Source organism: Peromyscus californicus, unplaced genomic scaffold (genome assembly GCF_007827085.1).
Source record: "Peromyscus californicus insignis strain IS unplaced genomic scaffold, ASM782708v3 Scaffold_4__1_contigs__length_199733344, whole genome shotgun sequence".
Classification (NCBI taxonomy): Eukaryota; Metazoa; Chordata; class Mammalia; order Rodentia; family Cricetidae; genus Peromyscus; species Peromyscus californicus.
This window is the reverse complement of record NW_026294562.1, coordinates 105,592,629-105,606,044: the sequence shown is the minus strand read 5'-3', so window position 1 is coordinate 105,606,044 and position 13,416 is coordinate 105,592,629. Positions and strand designations below refer to the sequence as shown.

At 48.6% G+C, this 13,416-nt stretch overlaps 1 protein-coding gene across 1 annotated transcript in view; it reads left to right on the top strand.

The window, feature by feature from the left end:
- The window catches only part of Gab2 (GRB2 associated binding protein 2), a 156,919-nt gene extending 144,448 nt beyond the window's left edge, over positions 1-12,471 (top strand). Inside the window, exons 4-10 of the mRNA XM_052713659.1 lie at positions 2,545-3,119; positions 4,130-4,197; positions 5,188-5,452; positions 6,445-6,535; positions 7,066-7,168; positions 8,317-8,442; positions 9,090-12,471. Coding sequence (XP_052569619.1) covers positions 2,545-3,119; positions 4,130-4,197; positions 5,188-5,452; positions 6,445-6,535; positions 7,066-7,168; positions 8,317-8,442; positions 9,090-9,233 — 1,372 coding nt within the window. The 3' untranslated portion in view covers positions 9,234-12,471. The remainder of the gene's footprint in view (positions 1-2,544; positions 3,120-4,129; positions 4,198-5,187; positions 5,453-6,444; positions 6,536-7,065; positions 7,169-8,316; positions 8,443-9,089) is intronic.
- Positions 12,472-13,416: the final 945 nt, after the last annotated feature.

The window sequence follows — 13,416 nt, the reverse complement described above, 5'->3', positions numbered from 1 at the left end:
GGTCAGCTGAGCATGGTGGCACTTGCCTGTAATCCCAGCACTTGGGAGGCAGAAGCAGGTGGGGTCTAGTATATATATATAGTAAATTTGACTAGTGTTTTCCAGAGTATCAGAAAGAAAAGCTGAAATAAACCTAAGTCCTAAGTCATTAAGACTATACTGATGGCATTTGGATGGGAAGTCTGGGAAAATATCAGCAGGATGCAGATAACCAGAGGGTTCTGGGAGGTAAGGAAGGAGATCGGTTGTTAGCCCTCTCATTGATCAGGGAAGAAAAATCAGAAGGAACTGAGTTGGAGTGGATTGCATAAAACCTTAGAAATCAGTATGGGTGACTCCTCAATTCTGGTTTCCCAAGACCGGAGAGTCAAGGCAGAAAGAGATTTGAAGAAGGAAGGTGACGAGCCCATTTTGGAATATGTTCATTGTTACTGCAGTGATGTTCTGCCGCTGCTTCAGAGTCTTCCTGGACTGCCAGATTTATTTATATATATATATATATATATATATATATATATATATATATATATATATATATATATATATATATCCCAAACTTTTTAAATTGACAGATACCATTGTGTCATTTTATTGTGTATAATGGTGGCCACCCTGCTTCTATGAGATAAGTGACTTGGATTCCATTCCAGTGAGATCATGCAGTATCTTCTGTCTGCCTTACCTTCTGCATGCTTCCTCCAGCCTGAGCAGCATGTAGGTCCTTAAACTTGCCAAGTTGTGTCAGACATGTTTGGCCTCAAACTGGAATGCCTTTATTTTGTCTTGCTGCTTTTCTTTCCAGCCTCACTCAGATGTGATGTCTGTGAAAAAGCCTTCCTGACACTCTACCCCACCACCGGGCAGACTCAAACTTGACTGTAGTGATTTGCAGGGGTGGCACCTCCTGTGATTTCCAAGCACACAGCAGGTGGCATCCCTGTGTCCATTGTGTCTGGCCTAGACAGGAAGGAGGACATCAGCCAGTGTTTGTCAAAGGAACAAATCAATGAGGACATCTGGCAGAGGGTTGGAAATTCAAAAACAATAATAAAATAAAAAGCACCAAAGACAAATGTGAACACACTCTGTACCTGCCTGCCATTGATTCTCTTGCCTCAGCTCTGATGTTCATCTATCCTGGGCCCTGCTGTTGGCTGGGTTATATGTTTGGAATTGATTGGAACGGGAAAAAGAACACAGAATCCTAGGGAGAAGGGTGGTAAATATTTGGGGACTGAAACAGTACCTCTAGCCACCAATGGCCAAAGTTAAGGGGAACCTGGCCGGCACATCTGGTGCCCTTCATCTGTCTAGACTTCTGGGTGCTATTTTCTACCACCACCTGGTGGCCACATCTCTAACAAGTTCCCAGCGAAGGAGCTAAGGGAAAGCAGTTGGTCCGCCAGTGACCCATGAGAATGCACAAGTCTGAGTATGTACCTGTACCTTATTCTGAGAAGAGCTCCCAGAGCTTGTCACTAGGTTTTTAAAGATGCCTCTGGTAGACAAAAGACTGAGAATTAGTGCTGAAGGGGGTGACCCCTTTTTCTCCCCACTCAGATGAAATCCTCTGAAGGGTCATCATAGAGATAGAAAAGCAGATCTGGCTCCCCGCTCTTCAAACCTCACCCTCCAGTTTACCAAAGTACTTATGCAGAACCCAGTTTAACAGCCACTCTTAGGAAGTGAAAGGCTTATAGAGCCTCTGATCCAAGTGGACCCTCAGACATCATTGAGACCTACTAGGTCACATCTGGGAGAACATCGTGATGATGTTCACAGGGTGTGTCAGTAGCAATGCTAGGACCTAACATAAACTGCCCTCTTAATCATTCCTTTCTTTACTGCCTACCTTATTTCCCACAACCATCATTTAAAATAATAAAAATAATACCATTTTCTACCCTGAATATAGTTCCCAATTAGAACTCATTTTACCTACATATTTTTAGATTTCTGGAAAGAACCAGATTCCTCCCAACAAACCATGATTCCTGGTAGATAAGCCTATAGCTTACATTTAAATTAATTCTTTAAAATACAAGCATCAGTGCCCATGATCTGACTTCACTTTAAAAAGAAAAAACTAAAACTCAGAGAGTAAATGACTTGCTGTTTTCTCCCACAACTTGCCACTGTCCCATAGCTTTTGTACTTACTCATGTGTGTTCTGTGGTAGATCAAACAGTGAGCAGATTGGCAGTATGACTGGGCTAGTTATGTCTCTGGGGCCCAGGAATGACCCTGTTCCTTGCTAAGGACAGCCACAGGAGTCAGGAGGTTCACAAAGGTTAACATTGCTAGAACATATACATGCTAGATACACTAGAGTTGACTTCCTAAATAATCTTCATAGTATGGTTTTAATCACTGTTTTCGAGATGCCAAAAGTAGCAATCTCAAGATCGCACATTAACATGTGGTAGGAACTAGGTAAACCTTGGGGCTGTCCGACTCCTCAGGGTTCCTGCACCAACTAGCTGCATAAAGCTTTGAACATCCTCTGTCATCTTCTCACTGTCCCCCTTCTCTTTTCTCTTTTAGGAGTGCCAGCTTCTCTCAGGGCACCCGGCAGAAGAGTGATACAGCCATGCAAAAACTTGCCCAGGGCAATGGACACTGTGTCAATGGAGTCAGTGGTCAAGTCCATGGCTTCTATAGCCTTCCCAAGCCAAGCCGACACAATACAGAATTCAAAGACAGTACTTACGACCTCCCTCGTAGCCTGGCTTCACACGGCCACACCAAGGGCAGCCTCACAGGGTCTGAGACAGATAATGAGGATGTGTACACCTTCAAGACACCCAGCAACACCCTGTGTCGGGAGTTTGGAGACCTCCTAGTGGACAATATGGATGTTCCAACCACCCCTCTCTCAGCCTACCAGATCCCTAGAACATTCACACTGGACAAAAACCACAATGCCATGACAATGGCCCCTCCTGGAGACTCAGCCATAGCTCCCCCACCCCGCCCCCCCAAGCCAAGTCAGGCAGAAACACCTCGGTGGGGCAGCCCTCAGCAAAGACCTCCAATCAGTGAAAATAGTAGATCTGTAGCTGCTACTATCCCCAGGCGCAATACCCTCCCCGCAATGGACAACAGCCGACTCCACCGAGGTCAGTGTAATCCCTGGCTGAGACCAGAGGGCCAGGGAGGTAGCCCAGACATTCTCAATGTATTATGAGCCCTTGGTCACCCCAGGCCAAGATCAACCTAAGGACCACTTAGTTCAGTGACACACGCTAAGACATCTTCTATGCATCTCCTTAGCAGATGATCCTCTACCCAGCTGTCAGTATGAGACCCACCATGGCAGAAGAGTAGCAGACTCTGCCTTAGAGTTGTTGATATTTTGGTTTTGGAGGTTCAAATAAAACTATTGTGTTTATTTAAAACTAAAGCCAAAGATGTAAAAACAAGTTTAGAAGATTGGCAGACTTTTGGAGCCAAACCTATGTGTACTCAAAGAAAATAATACAAAATTATCTTCAGGGTATTTTCGTGTCATAGCAGAATCTGTGGCTGTAGTCTGAACTTTGACTTGAGGCCCCTAAGTTCTGTCCTCACGTGTCCCAGATGAATTCTAACTCTGCACATGCCCTCTGTTCAGTGAGCTCTCGTTAGAGCTTGCACAGCCTTCTCATCCCCCTGCTGTGACGGCAGCACAGATGAGCTCGGGCCTCTGGGGCCAGGCCTCCCCTTTCGAACTCCGCAGTCAGTCAGGCTAGCTGAGCAGTCACCTGTGCTTTGGAACTGTGTAACACATACACAACACGCCCCTGCCTTTCAAAGCTCACTTCCTATTGGAAGAAGAAAAAGAACATATGTAATTAGCCTAAGTGCCATTCCTAAAGTATTCCCAGACGTGAGAGTGGGTCTAGCGGGAGGTATGAGAAGAACCGGGGGCTGAGGTCAGGAGACTCTCTGCAGATACCCACACTGCAACAGATCTGAGAATTAAGCAGAGCTTGTGATCAAGAGGGGTGAGGAGCAAGCAATACCCTGTCCCTTGAAGACACAGCAGTACCTTTGGGACTCTCAGGAGAGTGGCCATACTGGGCAGGGACAGGGAAAGTCCACCTGGGGGACAGTGTGAGTATGAACCATCTTCCTTCCTTCGTCACAGCTTCTTCCTGTGAGACCTATGAGTACCCAACACGAGGCGGAGAGAGTGCCAGTTGGTCTGCTGAATCTGTGAGTGAGAGTGTTAATCCTTTCCTGGGAGGTGGGATTTGATCAGGGCCCCCTGGCCTAGTCAGGGTAGAGAAGAAGCCACACCCATGTCACTCAAAGCACATCACCCGAAGAACGATGGCATTTCCCTTAGGATCTGCCTACTTGTCAAAGTCCAACATCCTAGGGAGGTGTTTCTGGTAAGTGAAAATGGTACCCTCATCTGGTCCTAAGACAGACTGGAGTACTGTGCAGCAGACACACTCCAAAGTACAGAGTCCTCTAAGGCAACAGCCCTGCTCACCAGGTATGCCGAGTAGGAACACAGCAGAGGTGATGACAGATGACAGCTTCCATGAGGATCCCAGGCTGCCTCTGGAATGGGCTGTCCAGGTTGAAAGCAAGCTGATGAGGGCTTAGGTACAAGCCCACTGGAAAGACAGTGAAGAAGAATCGGTGCAGGCAGATGTGCTCTGCTGTGCCATGAGGCGGGAGCTGGAGAATGGCTGTAGTTAGGGCTGCTGCACTATTTATACAGGCCTGTGACGGCTCTACCTACAACTTGCTATGACCTAGGTGCCTGGGATGATAGACAGGGCAAGTGTAGCTGGCAAACCTCACCTTTGAGAGCCCTGGTGAGGGTCTAGATTGACTTACCAGTGGTGAATCCTGAGCTGTTTCTAGCCTGGGCTACCTTCTGCCTTAGCCAGGCATCTGGAACCCAAATACTCCTAGCCCCAAGCCATGGGCTTGAGTAGCCACAGAGTTTTATACTTAAGTCTTATCACAAGTCATAGATGGCTCCCAAGAGGTCATGAAAACAAGAAGGAACTTGCAGAGCTCATTTCTCCTCCATTCCCACTACACTCCTTATTTGGTCTACCCAAGGTCGTTCTTGTTGCTTCAACGTGTAGCTAACCAACCAGGACAGCTCAGCTTGTGCAGAGTCTCACCTTACTTCTTTTCACTAGTTACAAGCATGTCTTTTACTCTTTTTTTTTTTTCTTTTAGCCAGGGAAGACCATTGTGGGTCGATCAGACAGTGCCAGCTCTGATGACAACTATGTGCCCATGAACCCAGGTTCTTCTACCCTGCTGGCTATGGAACGAGCAGGGGACAACTCCCAAAGTGTCTACATCCCCATGAGCCCAGGGCCCCATCACTTTGACCCGCTTGGCTACCCATCCACAGCCCTTCCTATTCATAGAGGTCCCAGCCGAGGAAGTGAGATCCAGCCACCCCCAGTCAATCGCAACCTCAAGCCTGACCGGAAAGGTGAGTCCACTCTTGGCCCCATTCTGTCTCTAGAAAGCGTTTGCTTAGAGATCTGGTGTATAGTGGACTTAGGGGTGTGTGACTGTGTACAAACAATGCAAATCCAGACTTCAGATTTGTTCAAAAGGAAAGCCTCTAGAATGTGTCATGTAGTCTACCGCAGGTGTGCAGAAGTAGATCCATGACCTGAATGAAGTCAGAAAAATGTCCAAACTGGATTTCTGCTGGCCTTAGCCAAGCAGCAGGTATTCAAAGGGAAGAGATGGAAGTTGGGCAGAGATGTAGCCCATGGGTCTGGCCGACTAGGACTCTGACCGTGTGAAGTTGAGGCTTACAGGTCCTATGCTAGTTACTCATCACTGACTTTCTCAACACTGTCTAAAATCAACCATAGTAGTCACAGCGACTGTCTCTGTTCTGAATACAGTCTCTGATTTTATAAGAAGTCACAAACCTGGGGAGAATCCCTGTTCTTAAACCCATTGAGTCCCATTTTGGATTCTGCAAGTCTGATTCCTATAGATACAGTGGAAAGGACACATGATGAAACTCTGCATCACCAAGTGTGGGAGAAAGTTGCTTATCAGGGACCTGCAAACTGAGGCTGGGCCTTCCAGGAGAGACAATACCTAAGAATTGCCCTGAGCCTCTCTAAAGGGCGGCAGCCAGGCACATGGGTAGTCAGAAAACATCCCTGGGAGCTGGAGAGATGGCTCAGTGGTTAAGAGCCTCTTCCAGAGGATCTGGGTTCAATTCCCAGCACCCACATAGCAGCTCATAACTGTAACTCCAATTCCAGGGGATCTGACGCCCTCACATGCTTTAGAATGTGAAGATGTGGACTGGAGTATCTGGAGTGTGATATCTCTGGGAATCCTGAAACCAGATCCCCTGTATAAAACTGATGGCCTTTGAAAATGTGCTTGTGTGATACATATAGTATGTGTCTATGTAGTGTAGCCACTGATTCCTGAACTCTGTTCCAACTGTAGCAAAGCCAACACCCCTGGACCTGAGAAACAACACTGTCATCGATGAGCTCCCCTTCAAGTCACCTGTCACCAAGTCTTGGTCCAGGGTCAAGTGAGTGTGTGTAGAAGCAGGATCTTGGTGTCAGAATTGAGTGATAGCTGGCCTGGGGGTTCGGACACCAGGATTTTGATGCTCATGCATTATCAGGGGCTTTGTTCGGTTTCTGAGTTTTGTTACAAAACATGGCACGTAAACAGTTCAAGAGGGGGAAAGATTTATTTTGGTTCGTGGTTTCAATCTATGGTCACTTGGCTCATCTGAGGCCTGTGGCAAGGCAGAATCATCAGAGTAGAGAGGAGGACATGGCAGCCTGAAAGTAAAAGCATGCCTGTCCTGGCTGCTCCTGGTTGGCTGGTACTCCACACATTTAGGGTGGGTCTTTCCAGATGCCAATCATCTTCTGTTTTATTAATCTGTCTCAATCTATTGGGATTGTTTTCCTGATCTGTGAAGGAGAAAAGATTTAAAATCTCCCTGTATTAGATCTCAGTCTGAAAATGGAAGTGGGAAGCTCTGGTGGCCCAGGTCTGGGGTTTAAGAACTGTCGCTCCTCCGGGTTCACTCTGTTCTCTGTCCAACAGCCACACCTCTAACTCCAGCGCCTCCCAGTACTGCCGCCCCATCTCCACACAAAGCATCACCAGCACAGACTCGGGAGACAGCGAAGAGAACTACGTCCCCATGGTGAGTCCTCAAGCACTCACTGGCCAGCCTCCCAGTTCTTCCCTGCTCAGGCCATGGCTGCCTTGCCCTGGATGAAGTTAGCCTCCTGCTGCAGACCCTTCCTGGACAGATGAATGTCAAACAACGGTTGTTTTCCGCCATTAGAAAGACACAGCTTTGTCCCCATGGAGGTCTGTCTCTTAAAGACCCTTGGTGGCCTGTCTCTCTCACTGCTGTAATTCAGATGACATCATGATTGGTGCCCTTGGAGAGACATGCAGGTGTATAACTCCCTGTGGTGGTGGCAGTAGTAGAAATACACACACAGCACTGACAAGGGCACAGCTGCAAGGCTACAGAGATTCAGAGAACAGATCAATCATTAAAATGGGACTATCACTTCTTACTACAATCAGACCTGAGGCACAGTTCAGATATAAACAGCCTAGAACCTCTCACATGAAGAATGGCTGAAGAAATGAAGGCCTGTCACCCAGAAACAAGGTGACTTGTTCAGGTCCCTGTAGAGCCAAGGGCTCCAGCTGCTTGTGGCCAGATGTGATAGGAAACTCTGCATCACCAAGTGTGGGAGAAAGTTGCTTATCAGGGACCTGCAAACTGAAGCTGGGCCTTCCAGGAGAGACAGTACCTAAGAGTTGCCCCAGCCTCTCTAAAGGGAGGCAGCCAGGCACATGGGTAGTCAGAAAACATCCCTGGGAGCTGGAGAGATGGCTCAGTGGTTAAGAGCCTCTTCCAGAGGACTTGGGTTCAATTCCCAGCACCCACATGGCAGCTCATAACTGTAACTCCAATTCCAGGGGATCTGACACCCTCACACAGACATGCATGCAGGCAAAATATCAATGCACAGAAAAAGTTTTTTTTAAAAAAAAAAATCATCTTTTAAAGAAAAAAAATCCCTAGCTCCCATCACACACCAGCTGTGCAAGTACAGGTGACTGGCTGTACTTCCTGAGCCTTCATTTTTAGCCTTCAGTGCTTTGAACAGTAGTGATCTCCACCTCCAGGTCTGCAGGGTAGACTTACATGAGACTGAAAAGTCACATGCATGGCTCGATGCAGGACACAGTAGAAGAGCTCTTGTTCCCATAGGTTTTCAAGGTGATGATTTGACTGTTAAACTCACCCAGTTTTACTCTCTGTCGTAGCAAAACCCAGTGTCTGCATCCCCTGTTCCCAGTGGCACCAACAGCCCAGCTCCAAAGAAGAGTACTGGCAGTGTGGATTACCTAGCCCTGGACTTCCAGCCAGGCTCCCCGAGCCCTCACCGCAAGGTACCTGGGGGCTGGGGGTGCTGGGGATTAGGAGACCCATTCCAGAGACATTGTATATGACTCACTGCACTTTAACTGGGGTTGCCGGGCACCAATCCCCGCAGTCTGTTGACTGTCATCAGTCTACCCATCAGTCTCCTTGCTCAGGATTACAAAGAGATTCAGTGAACAATCCAAGACATGGAGCTCCTGTCTCCCTAGCCTTAAAAACAACAACAACAACAAAAAAAACTGGATGAGCCTTGATGAAGACACAATATCCCTTGGAAGGGACTTCAAGGCCTGGAAAAGCCTTGCCAAGAACTACTCTCAGCCCAGGCAACAAGGAGGAAGTCCACCTCAACACAGTTCCCCTCAGCATGTTGTGAGGGCTCTAAGGCCTGGTGCTTCTCCCTTTTCATGGGAATACTTTTCCTGGAAGTGTGGCCAAAGGAAGATGGAAGGAAGCATTAGTGAAGGCCTGAACCAGTAGCAAGGCCCAGGTGTGGTGGGGTTATCCTGAAAGCTGGGAAGCAGGTGCCAGCAGGCTTAGCGCCCCCAACATATGATTTCACTTTGAAGTTCACGTTCAGCACAGACAAGACCTTGAGGCCATTCAAAGTGACAGCCTTATAGGTAACTCATAGTCATTCCTTTTGTCCCCTCAGCCATCCACATCATCTGTCACATCGGATGAGAAGGTAGACTATGTCCAAGTGGATAAAGAGAAGACCCAGGCCCTGCAGAACACCATGCAGGAGTGGACAGATGTGCGACAGTCCTCAGAACCTTCCAAGGGTGCCAAGCTGTGATAAAGGGGGCCGCCAAGGCAGCTCAAGGGCCATGAGGCAGCTGCTCAGAGCTGGCTCTTCTTTGTCACCTTCTCCATCCCTTCCCACCCCTCCTCTCCTCTGTACCACTTTCAGCCTTTAAAGCACTCGACATCAGGGACCCTGACCCTTACCCCTTCAAGGCAAGGGCCTGATGGAGACACTCCTCTGCCACTTGGGGTCCACCTATGACTTCTGTCAATACTACTAGCTGTGCTTCCACCACCTTAGTTAGGAGCTGTTGCCAAAAAAGCCTCCTGCTCTGGACCCATTTGTCTGCTGCTTGGACTCTTAGAGGGAGGGCTGAGGCTCTGAGCCAGTTCATGCCTCATGTCTGCTCACCGCTCTCTACCCTCTACCTCAGGGCTGCTTCTCCATCCCTCGAGGATGATAACCCAGGGAGCCGAGGACCAGCAGACTAAAGTAGACATGGGCTTTCACACCCCTGCTGTTTGGGGCAAGAGAAAGGCAAGGTGCCACAAGAAGAAAGGTTGATAATGAAGGTCAGAAGTTGCCTTGAGTGACAAAGAAATTAGGTTCCCAGGAACAGAAGGGTAGCTGGTCACCTGCAAGGTGATACCCAATTATCAGGCCATGGGGACCCGCTGCTGTAGACTGGGAGGCAAAGGATGAAGGGCAGCAGGAAGGAAAACTGGTAAAGACAGGCAACCAGGAACAACACGGAACAGGGCTTGAGGTGACAAACCCGGGGATAGAGGAGTCTGCCACCTGGAACAGGCAGAGCTCTTCCCTGGCCCTGATGGAGAGATGAGACAGAGCGGGAAAGAGTAGGGGTGATGCAGGGGCTGGGAGGCAGGGGGACCCTGGGACAGGAGTGTGCTAGGCCCAGGGCAGCACGGGCTGCGGCGGCTGCGGCAGCGATGGCACAGGACGCAGGTTTCTAGGAGGTAAGAGGGTGCAGAGATGACTTCAGGGCTGGGAGGCAAGTTGTAGCAGGTGGGGAGGTGTGCAGAGGGCCTGATGGAGCCCAAGGCCACATGCAGGAGTGCAGCAGGAAGCAGAAGGGGGAGGAGCCATACTTGATCAAATCTAGGCAACACATGAGGATCTGGGTAACAGCTTGTGCCTGATAGAGACACCCTTGACCGAGGGCCAGGCCAGGTCTTTTTCTCAGCTCTTCTCTCTGCTGTCCTCAGCTGCAGGAGAGATTATCCCTCTCCTCCCATGGCATCAGAGAGATGGGAAGCAGACATCACCTAAGTAAGGCTAAGACACGGCAGGGAGATCGGAATGTGTTTGTGTGGAAAGTTGTTAACCAAATCTTCAAGCATTTCAGAGAAAATAGGGCAAACCAGCATTTTATTTTGTCTTAAATGAACAGACCGTTGTCCTCTAAAACTAGGACCTTTCAGCAACTAAAGGCACACCTCACCTTTCTCGTCTAGAGAGTCCTAACTAGGAGTCCCTCAGTAATAGACCCTCTTCTCACATTAGGATGGGTCATTTAATTTAGTAATGGTGGCCAAGCTCTGTGCTACAGATGAATCATACCTTGTCCCTAACTGGAGGTGGCAATCAGTGAGAAAAGTGGACGATAAAGACTACTTACAAGTACAGAGGAAGGGGGGTGCTAAGGGAGACTGGGCCACAGGGAGGGGAGGCATGGGGAGAGAACAGAGTGAGTTAGGCAGGGAAGGTAGGCAGGGATGGGTCCCTGGAGGAGCAGGGTGGGGGAAGCCTGAGCTTTGAGAACAGAAGATGTTTGAAGGTATGAAGCCAGCCTCAGAAGTGTGTGCTGTCACCTGGAGTGAAATGGGGCTGTGGCTGGTTGCACTGAACAGGGTTACAGGGTACTTGGCTGGCTTTGCCCATCCTTGTGGTGCCCTTTAAGACTCTTGAGTCCCGGGGCTCCCATGTGGCTAAGCTTTTGACTGGTACTGCTGGGGTTCATAGCAGGTCCAGGTATCATGGTCTTAGCAACCACCCCAGAGTGCATTCTTTGAGTGGAGCTTGCCATGTGGGTGGAACTGGCTGCCCTTTATCAACACTGAGGTGTTCAAGTCTAGTTAGTCTTGCTCTGGTTCCAACCTTTGGAAAGCTGAACTCTGACTCAAAATTCCCAGACTCTTAACCCATCCTCCAACCCCCAAATAGGAAAAGCCAATTCCATTAAAAAAAAAAAAATCTTTTGGCCTACCCATGGGTCAAAGTTCACCTCCCCTGGTGGCTGTCAAGGAATGAGACCCCAGAACACTCATCGCCTCTTTGCTAGCATAGCTCCCACAAGCACCTGTCCTGCAGCAACTCTTCCAGATCCACCCTGCAAGGTTAAAGTTGAGGAGGAGGAACAGTTAAGAAAGGAGACGGCATCTCCTTGAGACTTGCCAGTCTGTGAAATGGGATGGTCATAGTGATGTTCTGTTGCTGTAAGGAGACCCTGAGGGATCCTTTAAAGGTCTGGGTCACTGGGGACAGGCAGCACACAGCACATTAGCTAGTCAACTCCATCCTTCCCTATCTGTATTTTTCTGATAGCTATATTTGACTCCACGAAAATCGGCCCCATTCCCAGAACAGAAGCACAACCATTCTGAAGTTACTGGAACGTGGGTTTGTGTCCAGTCTGCCTTTGGGCCATCTATCTTCCAGTAGCTAGAATCCAAGCCATGGCTCCCTTCCCTCCCTACAACCGAGTTTTGCAGGCCATGAGGGAAGTAGCTCCTCCTTTCCAGTTGGGCCTTTGGCTGTAAGTATGGGGAAGCAGGCTAACCTTAGAGGGCCATCTTTCTGGGCTTGCCAGATTTGGGGCCTGGGCCCAGCAGGAGCAGCCAGACTTGACAGGGCGCCTGGTGGTGATTTGTGCTGTCATGGTATCTGGTGGTGTGTCTTCTTGTGTAATCTGTTGGTTACTTGTGTCTTGAAACTTAGAATCATTTCACACAGTATTGTCACTATTTGTTGGGAAGAGAAAATGAAGTAGAAGCAGCCTAGTCTTACATTCGTGTCTTGTTACCATTTAAGATTGACATTTAATTTTTCAAATCATTGTTGGTGCCTAATCACTTAAGTTATTAATTTATTCTGTTTTCAAAAAAAATTTGTAACATGTATTTATCTTGTGAGGTCTGGGGGTGGGGCGGGAAATGTGTTCACGTGAGTCATGTTTTTGCAGTGGTGACAAATGGTACAGGCCTGGAGCTTGCAGGTCCCTTTTTATTATGGTGTAGAAGCAGGGCAATAAAGTCCTTTAGAAATGCAACCCAGAGTGGGCTGCTGGAGACTGTCTGTAGGGGCGTGGAAACTTCCTCTCGTCCCATCCTGGGCAGCCTTGAGACTGATGCTGTCATATAGCTGCACCTTCTCTGACAAACTCATTTCAGAGAGAATGAGCCCAGGAGCTGGTGTGCCCAGTTCTGTTCCATCTTGATGGACTGGAATTGGGCACTTTTCCAGGCCAGGAACAAGAATGAACCCTCTTTTCTTAGACCAGCATCTGGCATGAGCAGTGATGCATGCCTGTAATCCCAGAAGCTGAAGCAGGGGCAGGACAGTCAGTTTCCCTGACAGCTCCAGAGTCTGGCATTTGGACCAAAACCTCTACCACAGCCCTTAAAACCCCTTGTCACAGCACCATTATAACCTTCCAGCTGCTTTGTTCTTAAGAGGATGAGTAGGCGTGGAAAGAAGGGGACTGGAGGGTGCAGGCCAGTCCCAGACCCTCCCTGTATTCACAGCCACCCATGTCCCTCTTCGGCTTCAAGATTGGGACTGTAACCCGAGGAAAGAACTGGGTATTAGGACTGGAGAGCTGGCTCAGCCGTTTGGTTCCCAACACCCACTTTAGGTGGCTCTCAACAGCCTGTACCTCCAGTTCCAGGCGATCTGGTGCCCTCTACTGGCCTCCTCACACACATGGTACACAGACACTCAAAGACACACATTCATACAATAAAAAAAAAATAAATAAATCTTTTAAAAAGAGCTAGATGTTGACTCTGGAATGTTGGAGAACTGCTTCCCAGCTTGTCCCAACCCACACCTTGTCTAGCCAGGAACAGGCTAGGACCCCCTTCCCAGAGGAGCGAAAAAGGCAGGCAGTGATGGCATATGTTTCAACTCAGCTCAGAATTCCTGGAATCTGAAAAGCCACTCTTGGGTTTCTGTGCTTACCTGGCAAACCAGTCTGCTCCAAGGCAACCCATGA